Here is a 22,829-nt window from a genome sequence, read left to right as displayed (position 1 = left end):
CTCTTCTTGTACAGCAGAGTCCCATTTTTGACCCATTTTCTGCACAGCATCATCATTTCATCTCCATTTAACAGTAAGTTCACACCTGGAGTAACACTGACCCCGCTGTTTGGCAGACTGGTTGGGGCAGTCAAGCCTGCAGACAGATTTATTGTCACTATGGCTTGGAGTACAGAGTTTTGTAGACCAAATCCATGTGAGTGGTCACCAGGAAACACTGTTGGGATCTCCACCCAGAGCTGTGCTAGTGCTGCTGTTAACATTACAGCCTGGGATCTGGTGCTATTAGAGGCTGTGGGATCACAGATCACATCTACCTGGATCCTTTGTATCCATGTTTCCTACCAGTGACAGCCAGTCCAAGAGCTCTGTTATGGGCAAGACTTCAAGAGTCCAGTACAAAACAAAGGAGCTCAGCAGAGCTGGTGAAAATTCCTAAATGGAGAAGGACAATTTAGACTTAAAAGTCAAATAAGGCCTTGCAGAAAAGGCAGAATTGCCCCATGGTAGTGAACAGACACCTGTACAGGGGTGAACAGCTTCTTGGAACTTGAAAGTGGGTGTGACTTTCCTTCCTTTCCAGCACCTAAATTTGAGGACACATCCCTAAACAACAAGCAATACTGAATGGGAAAGTATTTTGTTCTGTCATGTACTTCTCATTTGGTTCTGTCACACACACTATCTTTTGACACTATGTATTTTCTTAGTGGTATGAGCATATATCTGTGCTGTGTGCATGAGTGGGTGTCTGAAATGTGTTCACAAAAGTCCCTGATAAAAAGGTTTAACAACTAAAATTATCAGAGAGAGGCATTAGTGAGCTGGTCATGAACACTGGCAGGTGGCAGGGTGTCTGTCTGCAGAGACATCAGGCACTGAAGAGATCAGAATTTCCAGGTTTTTAGTATTTACCTAGGAGGAAAACTACTGTTATTTCAAGGGGGTAATGTTGCTTAAAGGTTTAGCTTGAACACCAGAGAGAACATAAAACCAAGGTCAGTTGAGTACCTTCAGGGGTAGCATTTCCCTCCAGAAGCATAGTGCAGTTTTATCCAAGTTCTCCTCATTAATCACTTACTTTTGTTCTTGTTTTGCAGCCAAAGCTTTTGGCCAAGGAGTTGCTTGACTTGGTGGCATCTCATTTCAACCTGAAGGAGAAGGAGTACTTTGGAATTGCATTCACAGATGAAACGTAAGTCTGAGAAATCAAAAGGCCTAAGATGTAAATCTTATAGCACAGGAAATCTTGACACAGTTTTGTCCTAAGCAAAATGACCAGCATGGAAGACTTGTGTTCCTCATGGTCCTAGACCAAGGTCCAGGGTGTCATGGACCTCACATTGGAGTCTGTCCTGCACTGCCTCTGAAGATGGTTGGAAGCTTCTCATGGCAAGTTAAACATGGCTGGAGATGTACAGAGACACTAAAAATCCCTTTCTAATTCCATGTTCAAAGAGTTGGTGTCATTTGGCATTGGTAAAGAGGTTAGCTTAAGCTCTCATGGGCTTAAGATCCACTTGCTATTTCAAAATTGTTCCTGGATTGGTGGAACTGTTTAATTAAAGTGTTAATCAGTTTATTCAATCAAGCAAGCTTAAAAGTAATGTTAAATTATTTCAATTTAAAAAAACCCTCACAAAATTACAGTATAATTTCTGATGTTTTAGAAAATTAGAGTTACTCTAAAAAGGGAAAGAAGGACATGTGGGAAGAAGGGAATGCCAAATTTAACATGTACAAAAAGCATTTTTAAATAAAAATTTCCATTATGGAAAGGATTTGACCCTACTGGGAATCACACAACAGCCTAAACAAAGGATGGGACCCTGACACAGCCATCACTTCAGGCAATGTTTGTTATTTGACTTAAAATTCAGCACCAAGTGTCCTTGTACTACCAGCAAATTTGAGGTTTTGTCTAAAGACAGGCCAGTTCTATCCCCTGATTGAAAAGCAAGCATAAAATTAGCACTGGAGAAACTTTAAAGATCTGCCAAATGCTATTCTTGGTCCTCGATGTTGATCTCTGCTACTTCCCAGTAGCTACTTGCTACTTTTTTCCAGCTGCCTATTTTCTCTATGTGGACTTTCCTTGGTGTATGGACTGTCTTGTATGTACCCCCAGCATTTCCCAACTTGGTTTGCAATAGGTTTGGGTTTTTTTATATTAATCTGGAAACAGCTTCCCTCACCTATACTTTTTTTTTTAAAAAAAAGCAAGATTTTTCGAGCCAGTGCTGTGTTCCCAGAACAGCTGAGTCAGCAGTATTGCTGTCAGAAGCCAACTCCGCTCTCCTGCTGAAGCAGCAGCAAAATGTAAAATATCTGATGGAATAATGATTTGGGATCATGTAATCAGTGGATGGTGGATAATTGCATAAACATATCCACTTCCAACTTGACACCAATCACCCCTCCAGAGTCAGTTCCTTTGGCAAGCATCTGCCTTGGGCAGTCTGAGGTGACCTCAGGATTTGGCTCCTGGGGTGGAGGGATACTCCAGGAGAGCAGTCCTCAAAGGAGGAACAGCAGGAGACACTGGCAACTTGTAAAGCAGAAGGAGTTGCTTCTTGCTGGAGAGAGCAAGTGGGTGCTGCCTGAGGCATGCAGGAAAGCCAAAGCAGGCTAAGAAATGAAAATGCTCCTGTAACAGCAGAAGTTAAAAGCAAGAAACACAAACGAAGCAGACAGTCCCAGCTCTCAGCTCAGCTGAATGGGCAAAGGGCTCCCCTGGGAGTGCAAGGGAAGCTAATGAGGAGGTGTAAGCAATTAGAGATAGCCCAGCATCTCCTGGGGCTTCCAAGTTTAACACAGCAAAGATCTGGGTTAGTGATGGGAGGAAGCACAAGAGGCTGACAGCAGCAGTGCTCAAAGATGCACAACAGATGCAGATGGATGCACGTTGTCCAGAAGGGATTTTGAAGTCTGAGGTTGATGACATCCACTTCCTTGGTCACCTTCTTGACCTGTAGTCAATGCTGAGTGCATTTTAGGAGATGCCAAGCCAATCCAGATGAAAGATTTGGGGACACCCTCATTAAATCTAGCAAACACAGCCCAGCAACATGCCAGTAAATCCTAGATGGTATGAAGCTTGGTCTGCAGCCCTTCTGGTGTCCCACGCTGAGTCTCACCCTCACACAAAGGCTTCTTCAGTGCTGTCAAAAAAACCTTGACAAAAATAATATATGTATAATATTTCCTCTTCATCTGTAAAAACCTTTGAATAGAGTTGACAAAACCAACAATTATTTTATTTAACTGAAAACGGTCAAAAAGATACATCTGGGGTGTCAGGGTCCTGGAAATAGATGTCCCATGTCACATTCAGTACATGAACTGGGCTGCCTATACCAGGAATGTTAACCTGCAATGGAAAACAGAAGCCTAAAAAACATACTTTCTTCAAAAAAGCAGGAAAACCAGTCTATTAATGCATGTTTGCAGAGCACCTAACACGGCCATATAGCTGGTGCAGACCAGGCACACAAAAAGAAACCCTTCAATCCTGTGACACAGGCCCTTGGGATTTCCTTCTTTTCACTCTTCACTGGGTTTCCACATGCCTTGCTTGAAAGGAACTCAAACCTAGCTACAGCAGAACAATCCTGGTTCATAAATGTAGTCTGGGGTTGGCTAAATTGCAAGTCTAGAAAGAAGGAAAGCCACTAAAGTATTAAATCAATTCTTCTATTTAAGAGTAAAAGCTCTATGAGAGTAATTTATTTAGAAATGATTCAGACTGGGGATTTCCATTCATTAGTTGTGCTCTGTCCTGACAACCTGAGAAGAAAATCAATAGAAACAACCTTTCAGTTGGCGACTTAATAGTTTCTTGTGATAATATAGGGTCATCACTGCATTCAGCATGACTAAAATTAGATTGCCAGACTATTACGGAGAAGAGAATAACACCTCCTGTTTTAATGATCATAGGAACACTTTATGGCGGGAGCCATTAACTGTGGGAGAGCACAGGTCAAAAGGGTGTCCCTGCAAAGCACATGGGGACAAGCTTCATGTGAAGCCTGAAGAGCTATATACTGGTTGATTAACAGTGAAAAGGAAGGAATAAAGGGCAATTTTTTTTTTTAGTTCTGCTGAGTATGAATCTCCACTAAGTGCCCTCTCTCTTGGCATCAGCTCTTCCACGATTCACTGAGAGCAAGTGGTCAGGTTTACCCTTCTGCTGACTGCAGATGCCTCATCTGGGAATGGGAAGGTTTTCCATATCCTTTACTTATCCTTAGATGTCACCTGCTATATGGAGAACTACCAACTTTTGCATCCCACAGCTTCCCCTCTCTGTGGGCCCAACCAAAAGCTGACCTGAACCCGTTTGCTGATGCCTGTCCTCTCTCACCAGAGCAGAACCCAAAGACCTGCTCCTTCAGCTAACTAATACATAGGATAAAAACTGCAAGTCCACCATTATTTGTGCCATACTTGTGTTAGACTGTACTAACTTGATAAGGTAATGGCAGAGTGTGGTCTTGCTTGCTCAGGATCCTGTGACCAAGGGAATGGCAAAAGAAGAGTTGGAGAAGAGGAACAGCAGGGTACCACTCTTCCTTGGGATACTCTTTCATCTTCAGAATCTGGAGGGACCTTATTTCCACCCTGCAGCCCTGTGGCAGAGCCAAATGAAGGACCCAGGTGTTCCACGTTCTGGTTGAACAGAGCCAGTCCAATGGAGGATGCAGCTCTCAGAATAATGTCCTACTCTGGCAGATCAGCTCCTTTGTTGCCCAGTTCACTGTTTTGTAAAATGTGTAGTTTAACTCATATAGGTCTTTGAGCTTTGCAGACTCTTCAGAAATAGTTCTGTTTAAGGATTAAGACCTGAAACGAGAAAATCTGTATGCTGAAGAGTTCTTTTGTTTCTGTCATGATTGATAGAAATAGAAATAGTAAATAGTTATAGTAAAATAGCTTCTATGATTTTTATTGCTTGAACTGCTCTTTCTCAACATCCATTCAATTCAACATGAATTTGACACTGAAGGGACATGAAGTCTTTTATTGGTCCAAATACCTTTATAACACAAATACCTTTATAACACTTTTCAGAAAACTGGACACTAACCAGTAAAACACTATAAACAAAACCACCTGGAGGCAAAGTACTCATTGATGTACCACTCTTTACTGAAAGCCCTGATAAAAGAAAGCAGAACTACTACATGCAATCGACAATATAAACCCTGGGCACCAAAATCCATACTCAGTCTGTAACCTAAATGGACCCAGTTTCTCTTTCTAAAAGTGATTATGTATTTGTTATTGACACACCAGCTTAACTGCCAACATGAGTACAGCCAACAGAGAAAAATTACCTGGCATCCAATATTCAACCTCCCTATAGGTCACTCAAAACTGTTAGCATCACTATTTGTGAACACAGTGATATAAATATCTAAATGAACAAATCAATGATGATAATGAAAAAAAAAAGCTACTTTGTGTCTCTAAATGGAACTGAGAAGGAAATCCAGACAGACAGAGGCATGTATGAATGGGATCCCAGTGCAAACTGCCTAAATTGGTCCATTAAAGCTGTCAGGATTCCTACATGCCTAGGGTTATACTTCCATACTTTCCTCTGTCTTACATGGGATTGTGCTGCATGAGTAGCTCTGCTGCAGACAGGGAGACAGCTTGCAGAGCAAAGTGTTTTGTGGTGGAACAGCACTGGAGTTTGGCTCCCCAATAGACCACATTCACAGGCAGATGCCAGGGACTGTTCCCTTCTTCTGTTCTCTACGTGCCACACATGCATGCCTGAAAACAAGGAGTGAGGTGACAGTCTGCAGCACAGAAACCCTTAGTGATGAAAGATTGTAAAGTGGTAATTGAGTACAGTGAGCAGTTGGCTCCTGCCAGTGATTTAAGTGACCTTCCTCCACTAAAGCAGCTTTGGATTTAAGCTCCATGCAAATGAGAATAATGAAACTCTTCAACCCCAAGCTGGTGGCAATTAAATGTGTTATTCAGCAGGCACAGCCATGTATGTGTGTAACCTGGAATGCTTACATACATGAGTATATTCTTTTTGCACTGTTAAAAAGTTGTGTGAGTGGAAAGAGCAAGTCTTTTAAAAATAAGAAATATCTTGAAGTGAATTACAGCTCTGTGCACCATGGCTTCTAACCCCCCATTGTATGCATTAGGCAAATCCAGACATTTCTGTTGAATAAACATAGAGGTAGACAGTAAGTCCATTGTCAACAAATGGCTCTCAGTGGGAACTGGTCTGTTATGCTGTTAGCTGCTGGTGGCTGCTGCTTTGGTGATATAAATGCAGCTGGACAGGTACAGGATAGGATGTCAGACTTAGTGGGGCTTTTTCTTGCTCTGTCAGTGTTTTGTACTTTGGCTTACATGGATAAATGCTCGTTTTGTAGTTTGGCTGGGAATGGGTGAGCATGTTTCGTTTCAATCCCCATGGGTTCTGTGGCCTGCACAGTTAATTTCAGCCTCCCTGAGTCCTGCTAAGCGAAACATAACAGTACTTCAGGAAAGAAGAAAAGAGAAAAAAGAAAGAAAAGGGGAAAAAAAGAAAAGAGAAAAAAACCAAAACAGATTTCAAGAAGGGAGATGCATCAGGAAATGTGGACACTTCTAATTTTTTAGTACGCAGCCTGAGAAATGGGCTTATTTTCTGACAGCCTGGGGCATCTGTCTTCCTAAAATCAAGCCTTTTTAAAATACACATCTGTGCTGAACAGGACATGATGTAGAGATCCTGCACTAGCACTGGGCAACTGCATCCCACCAGCAGAAATGACAGAGGGATCCTGTTGTGCTGCATGCCAGCTACATAGGGCACTGAGAAAGAGACCCATATACCCAGCTCTGTTACCACAGGTATCCTCACCTCAGGCTCAGGCAGTGTCACTGCACAGCACTGTCCCTTTGCTCTCAGAACAATCATATGAAATGGTGAGCTGGGCTTGAAGATCTGCATGATGTCACCTCTCACCAGTAGCCACACTTCTACCAAGTCTGTGCCCTTAATACAGAGTTCAGGCTGCCCTTTACCTAGAGAAAAAATAGAGAAAAAACTTATTTAAAAAATTTATCTAGAGGGGAAAATAATTACTAAAATTTAGAATATCTTGGAGAAAAACACACAGGTATCTAGAGGAAGGGATAAAAAAAGGTTTTGATTCTTTTTGTAGGCCAAGAGATGTCCAGGATGAGTTTGAAAAGTCCCAAATTACACATATATCTCGTTGAGACTTGGTGCTCTTGCAGAATTGATGCAAAAGTTGCTTAAACTGAACACCTGACTTCTATATGGCAAAATCTAAAGTGAGGCAGCTTCTTTATTAATGTCTGATCCTGAACCCACTGGAATGATGGGTGGATCTCACCAGGAATTCTGAATCCCTTAGAGAGTGCAAAGCACCCTGCAGCACTGAGGTGGGCACACGTGATGTCCCAGCTGAGCAGTCCAGAGCTGCTTGAGGCTGAAGGTCCCTGAGCTGCCCATCCTCTTCTGCACCTGTGTAAACCAGGGCAGCTGCACAGAAATCCAAACTGAACACAGGTGATTCAAAGCCTCCTGGAACTGCTACTTTCCCCTTTATTTATTTTCTAGAAAAGATGAAGTGGGGGAGCTACAAATCCAGCTAAATTGCTAAATAGATTTGGTGCTTGCTTTCCAGTGGGACTTCTCAGTTGCCCAAAGCACACAGGCTGCTAAGGGGTAATAGGCAGACCCTTGTGTAAGCTGTGTGTGTTTGCTGACAGGGTATATTGCTAAGGCTTGTGGCAACCCTAGAAGCTAATTTAACATTTTCTTTTAAGCCAAGCCTTTTGGTTTTGTTGTTTGTTTTTTCATTTTCATGAAATAAAGAATTATTCTTGAGGATTAGCATGAGCTGTCAAATAAGCACTGGAATAGACCTCAGGACATCTGAGTTCCATTTCTTGCTTTATTTGCTGCAAGATTCTCCCCAAAAATCACTTTAATACTCTCTCCCCTTGCTGGTCTAGACAGCAGAGTGCTGAAGGCAAGGGCTGCCTCTCCCTCTGGGTGAAATCAGGTCTGACTGAAATCAATAGCAAAGCTCTCACAGGATGCAGCCCGAGCATCACTGGAGGCAATGGCAAAATTCCTGCTGACTTCAGTGGGGCCTGAATTTTACCCTGTGTATTTCCACAGTGCCTGATTTAATGGGGCCTTTATCTCAGCTGGGGAGTGAGATGCCCCTGCAATACAAATAATAGTATTTATAAAATACCTCTCACGCACACACAGCTCTCTGCAATGTGGGGTACGTGACAAAGAACAGAGCTTCTGCCCAGGAAACCTTCCAGCAGCAAGGCACAAATGGATAAATTATAGGAGAAAATAATAGCTACAGGTACCATCCAGGCAAAAGAAAAGCAGCATGTGGTAATTGCAGATGGAACCATTCATGGAGCAGCTGCTTTTCAGGAGCTCTCTGAAGGAAGAAAAGCAAAGGCTGGGCAAACCCAGAGCATCTATTGCAGGCATGTAGGTGGTAAATAAACTGTCTGAGGCTGTAGAGTCAGCTTTAGCCTTGAGTGAAATATTGCAGGCAATGTGGAAACTCTTTAACAATAAGGATTTCTAATGAAAATCTTGAGAGTCTTTTAATGATACGACTCCTCCAGGGGGTTGTAATAAAAAGGTGAAGTTCATAACATTTTGGGCTGTCCTGCCTGCTCAGTGCTGTCAGCTTTCACCCTGACAGATTGAACTTTAGCAGTTTGATTCCCAGACGGAAATGCTGCCAGGATGATATCGCCTCTGCTCCTCAAACATTTATTGTGTGTTTTTCAAATATCATGCAATAACCAAGAGTAAATAGCAGGCACTTTGGTTCATCTTTTGTAACACCTCAGACCTCATTTCCATGAGCAGTGAGAAACCTCTTCAGGGCTGGGCTCAAAACTCTCTCTTCTTTTGCCAGGGGACACTTGAACTGGCTTCAGCTGGACCGCCGGGTGCTGGAACATGACTTCCCCAAAAAGTCAGGACCAGTTGTTTTGTACTTCTGTGTCAGGTAAGTGCATGATGGCAAGCCCTTCCCATGGGATACACCCACAAACAACCTGTTCCCTGAAGGCCAAGAAATGAGGCTGTTGGTTTCCCACACTGTAGAAACACCTGTGGACAATCAAATACTTTTGCAGAGGTTTCTTTTGAGCTCTTTGGCTTTGAAAATTCTTCTCACACAAGTGTAAATAAGTAGCAGCCACTCTAATACCCATAGCTACCCACAGAGAAACTTTATCAGAGGGCAAGATCAGACATTATGCTTTAAAATTTTTGCTTGTGTGTTTTGAACTCCTGGAAAGTTCATCCTTTAACTGAACTGGGTAAGGCTGGGTAACAGCCTTACCAAGGGTAAGGCTGCAGAACAAAGACCTCTTTCTGCTAGGGCAACCAATCTGAGCCAGCCACCTGGAGAGAAAACACTTGCCTCCTCATCACCAAGCCATCAGTTTCCTCTGGATTGTGCCCAGGGTGTGTGTTATGTCAGGGACTAAATTAGTCCTGGGACAGCTCTGTCAGTTCTGCCTCCTGGACTCGAGCCCTTAATGGTACCATGAGGTAACCACAAACAGCAAATGATGGCATTTCATGGCAACCACTTGGCTCCTGCATGGGCAGAGAACTTACTCATAAAATGGACTGGATGAGACTAGGAAGGTTTTATAAAGATTACAGCAATATGGGAGAATTTCTCTTCATCTGGGAATTTTGCAAGGAACTGTTAGTGTTTGGAAGTTGCTAGAAGCTGCCGGAGCTCTTGTGTACACAGTGTCTTTGCCTCCCAGGAAGGTATTTTCTGAGAAGGCAAATTTGCTTTTGCAGCTTTAAAACACCCAGAGAGAGGCTGGGGGTTGGGAAGGCATATGTACAAAATTAAGCTGAGGGTTTTGACTTGCTTTTAATGGATAGATCATGTCTAGAACTATCCAGTGTGGTGTCACCGTGTCTTTTTCTGTTAGCCTTCCCACTCCAGTGTTATATTACATCTGACATCACTGTCAGTCATTCCATAGTACCCACAAAAAAAAATGAAGACCTACTTTTGAGTTTCTTCCACTGAGTGAAGTGATTTTCCCCCATACAGTGATTGTCATTCATTTAACTTCAATTACAAGGGAGCTTCTCGAGAGATGAGAATTTGTTGCTTTTTGTCTCCATATTTAGTGGTGAATCTATCTTAGGACAAACAAAGGCTGTGCAAAGCCCCACGAGTCCAGAACTCACCAGCTGTCTCCCAGAGCTTTGTACTTTTGGGTGCTTCAAACCACAAGAGCAGATCAAGAGCTGAAATCTTGCAGTGTATAGGATCCAGATCCACCTGTGCTTAGAACTACACAAAACTGTTGATGCTTTTCTGCAGAAGTCTTAGAATTTCAGGCAATTTTTTTAAAAAAGAAAAAACCCAAAAACAAAACAACAGAGGAAGGAGGGAGGGAGGGAGGAGGGAGGGAGGGAGGGAGGGAGGAGAGAAGGAAGGAAGGAAGGAAGGAAGGAAGGAAGGAAGGAAGGGAAGGAGGGAAGGGAGGGAAGGGGAAGGGAAGGGAAGGGAAGGGAAGGGGAAGGGAAGGGAAGGGAAGGGAAGGGAAGGGAAGGGAAGGGAGGAAGGGAAGGGAAGGGAAGGAAGGGAAGGGAAGGGAAGGGAAGGGAAGGGAGGAAGGGAAGGAGGGAAGGGAAGGGAAGGGAAGGAAGGAAGGAAGGAAGGGAAGGGAAGGGAAGGGAAGGGAAGGAAGGGAAGGGAAGGGAAGGGAAGGGAAGGAAGGAAGGAAGCCACACACACAAAGCAAAACCCCAAAACTAATTTATTAAAAGTACAGTAGCTCTGTTATCAAGCATCTTGCCCAGGGGCCAAATACAGGAGACTGAGGTAGGACAAGGATCTCTCAGAAAGCAGGGAAAGCTCTGACTGAGCAAGAGCCAATTGCAGATTTTTGGAGAGGGACTGCTAAATGTGTGCAAAACAGTGCTACTGAGCCTCTCATATCCATTTCAAAGACCACTCAAAGAGCATGGATATTGCCATCTGTATTGTTTTATGAAAGTTGGCAGCACAGTGCAGACAAGTCATTCTAGCAGGATCTTAGCCAAGAGACATCTTAGGACTGTGGATCCAAACAACAATCAGTAAATGAGTGACCTCTCTTGTTCCGTAATCACAATCCATAGGGTAAAACCATATGGGAAAAGTCAGCATTCAGTGAAAGTCAGCATTCTGAAATGTAAGTGTGTGAAAACCAGATTGGCTATAGGATTATAATCTTTCTTGTGGTTGTAACAAGTGGGCTTTCACACACTGAGTTAGAATTTGATTTGGACTGGAAGGCCAGATGCCTCAAGAGTTAGAAATGGGCATTAACTTACTATGGCTTTTCTACTGTTTATTTCCCCTGGGGATGTCAGATGCTGGCAAGAAGCTGGAAATGTTTCCCAGCACATAAAGAGTTCCCATGTCCATCCCCAAATCTGATCTCAGCAGAAGGCATTGGAGAAGAAATCTACTCCAGCCACCTGGCTGAAGTTGGAAAAGCTCCATGCATCTTGATCCAGCAGCTTCAGTTCTCTCTTGGGAACTAAAGCCAGGGCTGAAGTAAAGGTTGTGAAGGGACCAACCCATAGAAGGGGGTTTATTTTGATAACCTGGGGGTGCACAACAGCTTGCAGAGTGATCCATGTCTATACCATAACCAGAACATTCCCTCTCCCCTGCTGCTGTGAGGTGGGAAGCAGAGTAATTAATGCTGTACCATACCTAATTACAAATGTGTTAATTTTTAAGGGACTAGGTACCCATTACATTTTCTGTATCATTGGTAAATGCCTGCCTGTCTTTGCAGATATCTTTCCTGCATTACCTCTCCCAAGCATTGCAGCTGAGAAAGCTTAGATTGCTGCTGGGGTTCCTGACTGGGGGGACAGTAATGCAAGTAACAGGATGTGCCAGATGTTCATTACAGAGAAAGCTGTTTACTGCATCAGGATTTTGTAATCATATGGGGGTTTCCCTCTAGTCCAAGTAAATGTACAGTTCAATCACAGTGGGTACTATCAAAAGCATGAAGCTTCAGGCAAGAACAGTAAGTGGTAGTTTGTGAAGAGGGGAAGCTACAGAAGAATGATTTTCACCTTTTACATGACCATCAAATTGTTTTTACCTTTAATATGCCTGCAGCAATATTGATGGGCAGCATGCCTACCAAACATTCTATAGTTTTTAGGTTGCTCTAAAAGTAGATTTAAAGGGAAGAATGCCTTGTAAGCAAAGGCTTCTTGGAAGAACCATGCTGAAAACTGGATGTTTCACAAGCTTTACAGTGTGATATTCTCCTCTCTTATTTAAATCCCTGCAGCACTCTTGAAGCTTTCTTTTTTGACACACATTTCCTCGGGGTTTGACATTGTTGAACGTTGATGTCCAGTGTCTTTACTCTCTCCTGTAATCAAAGAGCAAGAATTTCACAGCACTGTGTCAAAGAATGAGGATTTTATAAGGATGTTCTTAGTATTAGTTTGGAAGAAATTGCTTCTGCTTTTGTACACTTGCACAGCTGTCTTTGGGTTGTCATTTAGTGCTCCTCTGGAAGCTTTCCACTGAGAACAACATAAAGTCTGGGAAGCAACTAGAAGTGCTGGGGCACATGTGAACTCCCCATGGCTAATTTTGTGCAATATTATTTTATAAGACTCTGTTCATATTGGTTGTATAGCTATAAAGCCATACATGAAAGCAGGCGGGAGTGCCATGTGTCTTGCAGGGGAGGTGGGATATTTGTCAACAGGATGGGAGTGATATTAGTTCTCATCTTAGAATTCACTTCCCCAGGTGGCTTTCTAAACCCTTGGTCACTTGGTTGGTTGTGGATGAAACTTACTCCCTGCCTCAGAGGGTTTAAAATACAGATAAACCAAGTGGGAGGCACAGATAAAAGTCCAGGAGAAGAAAAGGATGAGGATGAAGGCAGGAGGTATTGCTTTACTAGATGATTTCATAGACTTGTTTTGAGACTTGAAGAGGACAGCAAAACTGTACCTCACAACATGAGCAGCATGGTAAAAGGCAGGAATCTAAGTAAGGTGTGGAGACCCAGGCAGAAAGGAGGAAAACAGAGCTAGCAGGTTTTCAGATAAAGGTTGTTACACTTTCAGCAGGGTAGGAAGCATTTTGCTCTGACTCCCACAAGCAGAAGGAAGGCAAAGTTTCTCCCTTTGTGTAAATCTCTGAGGTGAGAGTGGACCAGAGCATAGACATGCTGTTTGCTCATGGAAAGCAAAGCTGGCCAGGCTTTGCAGTGAGTTCTCATCCTCAAACAATGGCCTTGTGGGGTTAGCAATCCTTAGCTAGGGAACCACCAGCATGGGTCTGATCTCTTTTTCTCCTTGATGTTTGTCATGCTGTTAATTTATATGAACAAGCTTAGCAAATAAAATTCACTTCACTGGTGGATCTTTTCCCAGGAATTAATATATGTGTTCCAGCATAGCTCCGCCAGCTAAACAGTGACAACTCACTGCAGAAGTCGTCACACTAAATCAGAACATCTCTCATGTGGAAAGGCTTTTCTTTCAGAAAGGCGTGGAAAAAAATGTGAAATAAATCCTCAACGCTCAAATACACTCTGGGGCAGAGTTTGTATCTATGGTCCAGCAGTATTGCCACAAAGGAATGTCTGTGTCCAGCAATGTCTGGCATGTGTTCGTACATACTGGCCAGGCTGAAGTCAGGATGGGAGCTGTGGGGGCTCAGGACTCTCAATACTCAGGCCAGATGTTTTGTCAGGTTACCACAGCTACTACAGAACAAAGCAGCCTTAAATAAGAGACCTGCACTGAAACACAGAGTGCAAAGCTCATGCATCTCATTGCTTCCTTTAACCTGAAGGGATGTAGTTCTCTGTGCACTGGTGGTGGTCCAGGTCCAAAGAAGCTGGGACAGATGTCTAAGGTGGGACGGATGTCTGAGGTAGGACTTACCATACCAAACCAGAGAAGTTTACCTGGCAGACAGTTCTGTCAGGGCCAATTAGTGCAGTTTCCCTGTATAACCACTGGAAAGACACAGACACTTTTCAGGAACAATTAATCTGACTTATTTTAGATGACTGCTTTGGAATTCAGCAAACTGCAGTGTAAAATCTCTGACCTCAGACCTCTGCTCAGCTCTAAGTATCTACATTGTATCTGCCTCTTCTCACCCGATGAACCTCTCTGTGTGCATCAGGGGCAGCCTATAAATTCAGAATATTGTTTCAGTCGGGGCTGGAGCAATCAGGCTTGAGAAGGCATTCCCCATCTACAAGGTTTTGCCTGACTACCTGAATGGAATTGGACCAGATTTCAGCTGCTAATGAGGCCTTATGCTATTTTAGTTTTCCAGCCCTCCTTTATATCCAGTCTTTAAACCTGTATTCTATTAGGAAAGTACTGATGTTAAAAATGGATTGGTCATTGGGGCAGGTGGACCTTACATCCTATTTATGAGATGTATTTCTGCCTCTCACATTGGCCAGAAGACACACATGGGGTACAGATCCATGGCATGCTGCTCCCCACTTCCCTGACATACTCACATGGAGATCCCAGCACACCACGGATGTGTGTGCCACCCACTTCCACTTCTGAGAAATTAGATTAGGGGCTGGTGATGACAGCATCCTGTCGCATGAGGAAGAGCAGAAAAGAACCACACTAAATTAACCAGAGCAATTTATTTGTCTCACACATAATGGGCTATGTTTCTCTGCCCCCAGTTTTCCCCACCAGAGAGGAATATGGGGCTCCACCTCTTTGCTCCAGGCAGGCAATGAGGGAAATGGACAAGCTGCAGTGGCTTCTGAGTGTAACACTGAGCAAGGCAGGTGGGATGAGGGAAAGCCAGCCAGAAACTGATGACAAGGTGAGAGAAGAGATATGGTGGCAGAAGTATCTTTCCCCCAGTTAGCCAGATACTGTCTACCAAGGAGGCAAAAGAAGCAGACCTTTGGTGTGAGACAGAGGTGTCCAGGAACTTGGGACACTCAAAGTTATTATCAAATACATCAGTGTTGCAGCCAGAGTAGAGGGACAGAAGTGGCAGAGTTTGCTCTCACCCATGGATATGCTTCATATCACCTGGTAACACCCACGAGAAGATTCTGGGGAAAAAAGTATAGACACAAATTGCTCTGCTCTCTCCCTTGGTCGATGCAGACCCCTCTGCAAGGGGAGCTGCAAGGAGAGCAGTGCTGGAGTCTACTTTGGCATGGTGCTTGATCATCCCAGGATAGTTCAGAGAACTGCTGTGAGATGTTTCAGCAACCTGGGGGGTTCTGTCCTTATCCTTGTGCCTATCTGTCTCTGAGCTCCCTCAGCTGTGCTGTCCCCCTCACCCACTCTCCCTACCAGCACTGAGGTGGTAACTCCTCACACCAAGCTCACAGGCAGTTTATGCTACATATAAGGCAGACTAAGAGCCATTTCCCACTCACATTATCTCTACAGCTCCATGCACTGCAGGGGTGCTGTAGTAACAATAGCAAAAATCAGAATATTAAACCCACATAACCAACCCAGCCCAACCAAGCTGCTTTCAAGGGGTTCCTATGAGCTGCTCTGTCTAGAAAGTCCATGAGGGTTGTGCCATAACCCACATCTCATCGCACAGAATGTCTTTTGCTGTTTGGTGTGCATCAGCTGTGTGTACACTGAGCAGGAAGATCTCAAAAGCCAGCAGCCTTGCAGAGCCCCTCCTCCCTCCCAGCCACAGTGTATAAATACAGCCGCTCAGACCTTGTTTGTGCTGGAAGACAAGGCTCCCTGCAGACAATTTATTGCAGCCTTCTCAGGGTGGCCCCCTGCTCTGTTCACCCAGGGGAAGGTGTAATAAATTGCCTGCGGGGAAGCTTTGCTCCTCAGAGTCTCTTTAGAGATATGAGAAACTTCTGTCCAGTCAGAAGATTTACTTGTGTGAAAACTGACCTTTGCTTGAGGAAGGGAACTAATGGGGCTCTGCTACTTAGCACACAGCTCTGAGCTAAGCCATCCATTACACACACGTCTTAATAGAAGTCTGGCTCTTGAGTCCCATAACATCATTTCTGGTTTCTGCTTAACTGGGAATATATTTGTATAAATGAGCTGTGCTTAGAGAGGAGGGTAAGTTGTTTTTCCTTTCCATTCAGCCATCCAGGGCAGGGTAGGGGGGAGGCAGAAGAAATAAGCAGCATATGAAAAAAAATTTGTTTTGAGCCACATTTTGAATGTGTTGATGCTGGCAGGATTGTCTCATCTAATTTTGGGAAGCACGTAGACAGCATGATAGGTACTATGCAGAAATGATGGATGCTGCCAGTGTTGGATTTGTACATCATTTGGATCAAGCAGCAATAGCTGTGTCAGTGCCCACACACAGATTCTCTGACTGGGTCAAAGTCATGCAGACATTGTTTCCATTCTCACTGCAATTTGTGCCTTTATACCTTACACCAGTGGGTGTGATTTGCTGCCACCACTGAAGCAAGCAGAAGTGTGTGCTATCAGGGGTCCCACCACCATGGTGATGAACAAAGGAGTAGAACCAAGGAGTAAGTAAACCCCATTCCAGCTTTCACAGCCAAATCATACCTTCGTGTGTGTCTGACAATACCATGGGATGGAAGCAAAGATTTCTATTCCTACAGTGATTGAAGATCCTGAAGTGAAAGCTGCTCCACAAATATGGTGTTGGGTGTTGTTATGCAAGAGAGTGCACACAGTGAGTTGCCTCTAATAGCCAAGATGTCAGTCTTGGTAAGGATCAAAGAGGAGGAAAGAGCTGGGCTGGAGCTCCGGAGAGTGTGGGGAAATTCTCCAGGTGGCTATGGGAGAGGAGGGGAGGAAGGCAGTGTGCTGCTGTGATCATTGCTCTCACCTCACACTTGGGACAGGTAACCACATCACTCCAAGCCAAGCTGCAACAGCCTTTTTGTACAAAGTTGCATTTCTTTTGGAAGCCAAGCTCCATGGGAAACTTCAGAGGTGGAGAGATTTGCAGAATATATTGAGCTGGCTGCTGCTTGTATGGCATGGTCGGGCCTGGTTCCCCTCCTGGTGAGAGGGCAGAGGCATCAGAGATCAGTGCCTTTACAAGTGATGCTTCCATCAGTAAACATCAGAGAGGAAGGTGTCTGTGTTACTGCCTTGATTCCATTCCTTCTCTGGGTTTCTTCTGGAACACTGAGGTTTGCAAAGACTCCCAGGATGTACAGCCTGGAAGAGAGCTGGTCTCGATAAAGAGATCCCTTAGTATCCCTTAGATCCCTTAGATCCCAAACCAGATCCCTTAGTATTTTTCACATGGAGAATATGAAGCATGGGGATAAGCAGATATCCCCAAACAACATCATTTTCCAGGACTTCAATGGGCCAGCCTCTTACAAACTCTGAGAAAAATGGATGAGTGGTGAGTAAAGGTGCAAACACCTTCCCAGCTGGTGGGAATGACAGAGGGAAAAGGCTCAGGTTAAACAATATCCACAGCTTTGTTAGCTGCCATTTCCTATATCCCTGGAATCTCATTCACTTCAGGTTTTATAGTTTCCTTGCTATGAATAAGGCAGAAGTCAATGTTCCTCTCTCTTACAGTGTCTTGGCCCCTGCATACCAACCCCTGGAGCTGGGCAAGGGGATCCTGAGCATGGCACAAGCACAGAGGACAGGACAGGGGATTAGAATTTAATTGAATACATAAGAGGATGTAAATGGAGCTTTGTAGTGCCTCTGATTTTCATTTCTGGCTGATTACCTAACAGTCCAACTATTTAGCATGACCATTGTCTGCTCTAAGTGTCAGCACATAAAAGTGCACACCCATGACTATTAGCAAACAGGGCTGGGACATAAAAGGAGCTCTGCAGCCTGAGCTGCTCAGAATACTCATTTAGCACTAGACACTGGACATAATGACATCTGCATTTAAGTCCATTATACCAATGCATGTGATTTTTCTTTCCCTGGTTAGCAAATGGCATCATATTTTTCAAATTATCCTCTGAGGTTTTAAATTATGTGGTGAGGGATAATGAGCCAGGCCCCAGAACAGATGAGGCAGAAAAGGGGTCTCCTCCTTTATCCATTGCTGTGTAATAATGAAATAAGAGGCAGCCACCAGGTCTGCTGACAGCTCTGTCCTGCATCCTAACCAGAATGGAGTCAGCCAGCTGGGAAGGACATGGGAAACACCTTATCCCGTTTAAATCCTTTCCCATCTAGGGAAATACAGGGGAAACACTGGGGAAGGTGACTGCACATCAAAACCAAAATGCTCTTGCTTCATTCTGACTTCTTCCATGAAATCCCATTTTACCTTTTTTTTTCCTTTTTCATGGGAAAAATTATGTTTTCACAAGAGCCACCTCAATTGTTACTCTGTGATTTTCATCCTTTCCTATTCCTAATAGCCCCAAGAGGGGTTATTTTGCCTCCCTGCACAGAAACAGCATCACAGGGCTGGAGGGAAGATATCTTCCTTCCCAATACTAAGTTGCCAGCTCCTGCTCTTTGGAAAGGTGGAAAGTCAACCAAAAATCATTGCCAGAGTGTCATCAGTCATGGTCACCTTGATCAGGAGCAAACATCCTCAGTGCCATCCCTGACCTCCCCATCTCTGCTCACCTCTGTTTTGATGGGCTCTCTTGCACAGCACCATGCTGGAGCCACACATATGGCATGTCCCTCCCCCAGCTGTCCCCTGTGCCCCTGTGGCAATCCTACTGCCTTCCTCTGAAAGCAGCAAGTCACCCGAGGAGTGAAACTTGACAGGGCAGTACTAAGAGAGTACTTTGCTATGTCCTTGCCTGGTCTGGCTCCTCAGATGGCAGAGGGACCTTTTGTCAAGGCTCCAGTTTCAATTGCAGGTTTTTTTCTGGTAAAGGCATTCATGAAGAAGATGTTGTTCCTCAGTGAAACCAAGTGTTGAAAACTTTCTGAGGTCTTCCAAAGTCCTTTCAATGTTTTCTTTGAATTTGCTTGGAAGAAAACACCCTGGAACCAGAATGAGGGTTTGGTAGTCTTTCTTTTTGTTGAAAAAATATGTTTGTTGTTGGACCAGCTGGTTACTACCACAGTCAAGCATCAGAAGAACTAGGGTGATATCACTGCTCTAGGACAAATCTACAGCAGAAGTAGACAAGACATCCGTTTGTGATCATGCTTCAAAATACCATTGTGTTGAAGAACACAGTGAAAGATATTTACTGCTTGGCAAGTTCTGCTTGGAAATAAACATAGAGACTTGTGATCTCAGATGCTACAACCCGGATATTTGCACATTCAGGAACTCAGCCATGCAGAGAGCCTTGGTCCCTGATAGATGATGGCCAAGTTCAGGCTGCCATGGTATGTCCAGAGCTGTGTGTTAGCAACAATGCTAAATGGTTTTTAGTTGTTAATTTCTTTTGGTGTGTAGAAACTGGGAGTGCTGCTGCTCACTTCAGCTCTCACTGTCCACACAAGCACACCACAAGCTCAGGTCCTTTTGGAGCCCATTTTTGTGATAGCCTGGAACTCCTATCCCCACTGCAAGGAAGAAGCACGAGTGACCAAGCACTTTCCAACACTGCTAAATTTGCCCATCTGCACGCACTCAGCTGGGTCTGGGTATGAAGCTGGCAGCACCTGCCAGGGATTCCCCATCTCCTGAAGAACAAATAATCTCAGTGGTATGTCCAACATCCACTCAGCCACCTCTCCCTGATGCAAGTCAGAGGTGGATATGGGTGCAGTGCAAGGGAGAAAATACAGTGGTGACAGTTTCCCATCACCCAGGATCAGGAGTTTCTACTGCTGCTTCTCACAGGCATCACTGATTTAATGTCTGTGCTTGGCTGGTTACGATGGGAGCTGCCATTCACCATGGCATGAGGGGGTTTAAGCTGTCTGAGAGCAAGTTGTCAGCTAACCAATGCTTAATGCTGACCAATCTGACCTCTGTGAGGCATGAAGCTTCAAACATTTCAGATGCAGCAGCTTCTGAAGTCTTCCAAGATACCTTCTGCAGTACTCATTATTATCTTCCTGCCACTGAGAGGCAGAAGTCAAGATAAGCACTTTGTGTTCATTACCCAGCGTAATATTCATTGGTCTATTTAATTAATGCTTAGAAAGTTTACTTGATGAATCATAAGCTACTGGGGGGTGGGATGGGGAATGCATAAATAGATTAACAGTGGCTGATCTTTTAAACTTTAAAAAAAACAGAATTTATCTGGTTTTCACACTCACAAAGCCTGGAGGGGTGTTTCTCCCTCTTGCAGTCACCTAATTTCTCATCTCAACAGTTGCAAGCTAACTAGAAACCTCTTGTAGGATCTGGTGGAAGTAAAGCTGTTGGATATATTGCAAGAGCAGAGCAGAGGTGTCCAACACGTTGTACCTCCTGTTTCTCTGTCCAGCCCATCCATTGTTTCCTGGATATATCAGCTTCACAGCACATGAAGGAATGCTGCTCCCAGGGGAGTCCACAACAGAAATCTGAGAGCTGCCCCTTAAAACTGATGATCTTGAAGCACACTGCAAGAGAGGGCTTATAAGCTTAGCAGGCAAAACAGACAGGGGGGCAGGGGGTAGAGGGGGGAGGAGGATTTTCTAAGCACAGAAGAACAGCCCCAACCAGCTATATCATTTTCTGAAGGTCATGAAGGAAACCTGTGTCCGAGCCAGGAATTTAACCCAGATTTTTTGCTTGGTTCATTGCCTTAGCAGCTGGATGCTTCTTCCTGCCTCCTTAGTCACTGACATTGGTGACTGTAAAGTGTGGTTTCCTTCACCATATTTGGAAAAGGTGGTACCAGGAGGAGGGCTGACAGAGATTCACAATCAGTACAAAAAAACCCCGTGTCTTTCCCTCTCCTTTCTGTTGTCACAGCACCAGCTGTGAATTCAAGGAAATCTGCTCCAGTTCAGGTTTTTTGAACTTGCCACACAGAAAACCCTGTGAGAGTTCTCTCTGCAAATCTGTTTTCTTTTAAGTAGCACCAATTTCCTGGTGCACACACTTTGCATTTGTCTGGGTGCATGTCTGAGAGGCAGCAGCTCCTCAGCACACTCCCCACTCTGGACATCACTTGAGAATTGTGTTTTCTTTGTTAAGATGAAGCACCATATGCAGGCTCTGTGCTTTAAGGGACTCAATTTTATACAGAAAATGATCCGTGTATGAGCCTATGTGGAAAGCCTTGGGAAAAGATTCTTGTAGCCTTAAGAAATGCAATATTGCCCTCTAGTGATAGTGGGAACGGTCTCTTTTGATCTGCTGAAACAAAAAGCAATTTGGATAACCTTTGCTAGGATTGAAAAATGAAATAAATGCCCCTGTTTTCTTCTGACCCTGGAATTAAAGATCCTGACATCAGAACTTGGAGAGCACTGGTAGCAGTGATAAGCAGAGGAGGTTCTTCAAGAATCACAGGATTTGAAAATTACCATTTTTATCCACGATTTCAGCAGATGGAAAGCCAGCTGCACTCAGAGAGCCAATCTTTCAAGAAGGTTCCTTTTTTAATGCAGCATCTTTTTTGCATTGCTAAAGCCAAGTATCTTTTAATTTTAAAAAAAAAAAAGGTTTAATTTTTGTGCTTCATGATCTTTACAGTCTTTTTTTATTATTATTTGGGTTTATTTTTATTTCTCATTTGAACACTTTTAGAGGGAGAAAAGGAGGCATGATACCAAGAGCACTGTATCAGATGAGCAAGAAGAGCTTAAAATATTTCTCTCATTCTAGTAAGCAAGTCATTGGTTCTGCCAGGAAATAAACTGGTTTGAAGGGTTTTCAGAAGACACTTCAGAGCACTACAAAGCTTTGACCTTTACCCCTAAGAAGGTCACATTTAATGCACTCAATTCTGCAAATAGCTCAACACAGACAATCCCTCCAGTGCTGGTATGAAACCCCAGGATTCTCAGCAGGTCTCTTGGGTCAGGGGGTAAGGTTTCTCCGTAACTGGACTCCACATTTCAACACAGATTTCCAAGGTATCTTGTGTTTTTTATGTTCCTGATGAAGACAGCATTTCCCTGGCACCTTCCCTGCTATACTTGCCTCTGACAAGGCACGATAGTACTGGAATTTATGTAGGGAACATTGCTGCCATTGTACTGCAACTTACAGATCACTATAAAACAGAGTGGGTATACAGATACGGGTGGTTTTTTTTTCCTTACACACACACAGTAAACCCAAAATTCATTTTAATCATTCACTGAACCTATCTAGGCTTTCTGTTATTACAGGAACACACCACATACTTACATGTAGCTATCAGTCATTAACTTGGACAGTACCCTGAGCTTTTTTCCCTAAAAGGTCACAAGGCAGGATTAAGGGATGGGATAAATTCAGGCCAGTGGCAACTCTCCTGGTGTTCAGTGCCAAAGGATCAAACCTTCAAATCAGGAGGGACATGGAGTACTGAATTGACACATACATATAATGGGCTTTTAACATAATTACAAATATTTGGGATAATCAGCCAATGCAAGAATGGACCCTTCCGACACTGAGGGTTTGGGCTGGTCAGCTTTCTACTGAGTTCTGAGAAATCATATCAACTCCAAAAAAAAGAAAAAAAGAAAAGAAAGATTATTACTGGCATTCCCAGTCATCTGCTAACATATGTAAAGACGCCTTTATAAAATGGTGGACAGGGAAGGAACCCAGAACTGGATTTCTGTTAGTGAACATTTTACAAGATGGGGGTCAACAGCATAGAAATGGGCAGGTTAGCTAAGGAGTGAAGAAATGCCAAAAAAGTGGTGGGGAATGAAGGGTATTTTACAAGCAAACTGA

General features: G+C 43.8%; 1 protein-coding gene across 2 annotated transcripts in view; it reads left to right on the top strand.

The window, feature by feature from the left end:
• Window positions 1–22,829, top strand: part of FRMD4A (FERM domain containing 4A) — a 149,191-nt gene that overhangs the window by 45,503 nt on the left and 80,859 nt on the right. For both annotated transcript variants that reach the window (XM_030456226.1, XM_030456230.1), the window contains exons 3-4: window positions 1,101–1,195; window positions 8,949–9,041. In XM_030456226.1, the coding sequence (XP_030312086.1) occupies window positions 1,101–1,195; window positions 8,949–9,041 (188 nt within the window). The remainder of the gene's footprint in view (window positions 1–1,100; window positions 1,196–8,948; window positions 9,042–22,829) is intronic.

The sequence above is a fragment of the Calypte anna genome, chromosome 1 (assembly GCF_003957555.1).
Source record: "Calypte anna isolate BGI_N300 chromosome 1, bCalAnn1_v1.p, whole genome shotgun sequence".
Classification (NCBI taxonomy): domain Eukaryota; kingdom Metazoa; phylum Chordata; class Aves; order Apodiformes; family Trochilidae; genus Calypte; species Calypte anna.
The sequence above is the reverse complement of the archived record's forward strand: the minus strand, read 5'-3'. Positions and strand labels throughout refer to the sequence as shown.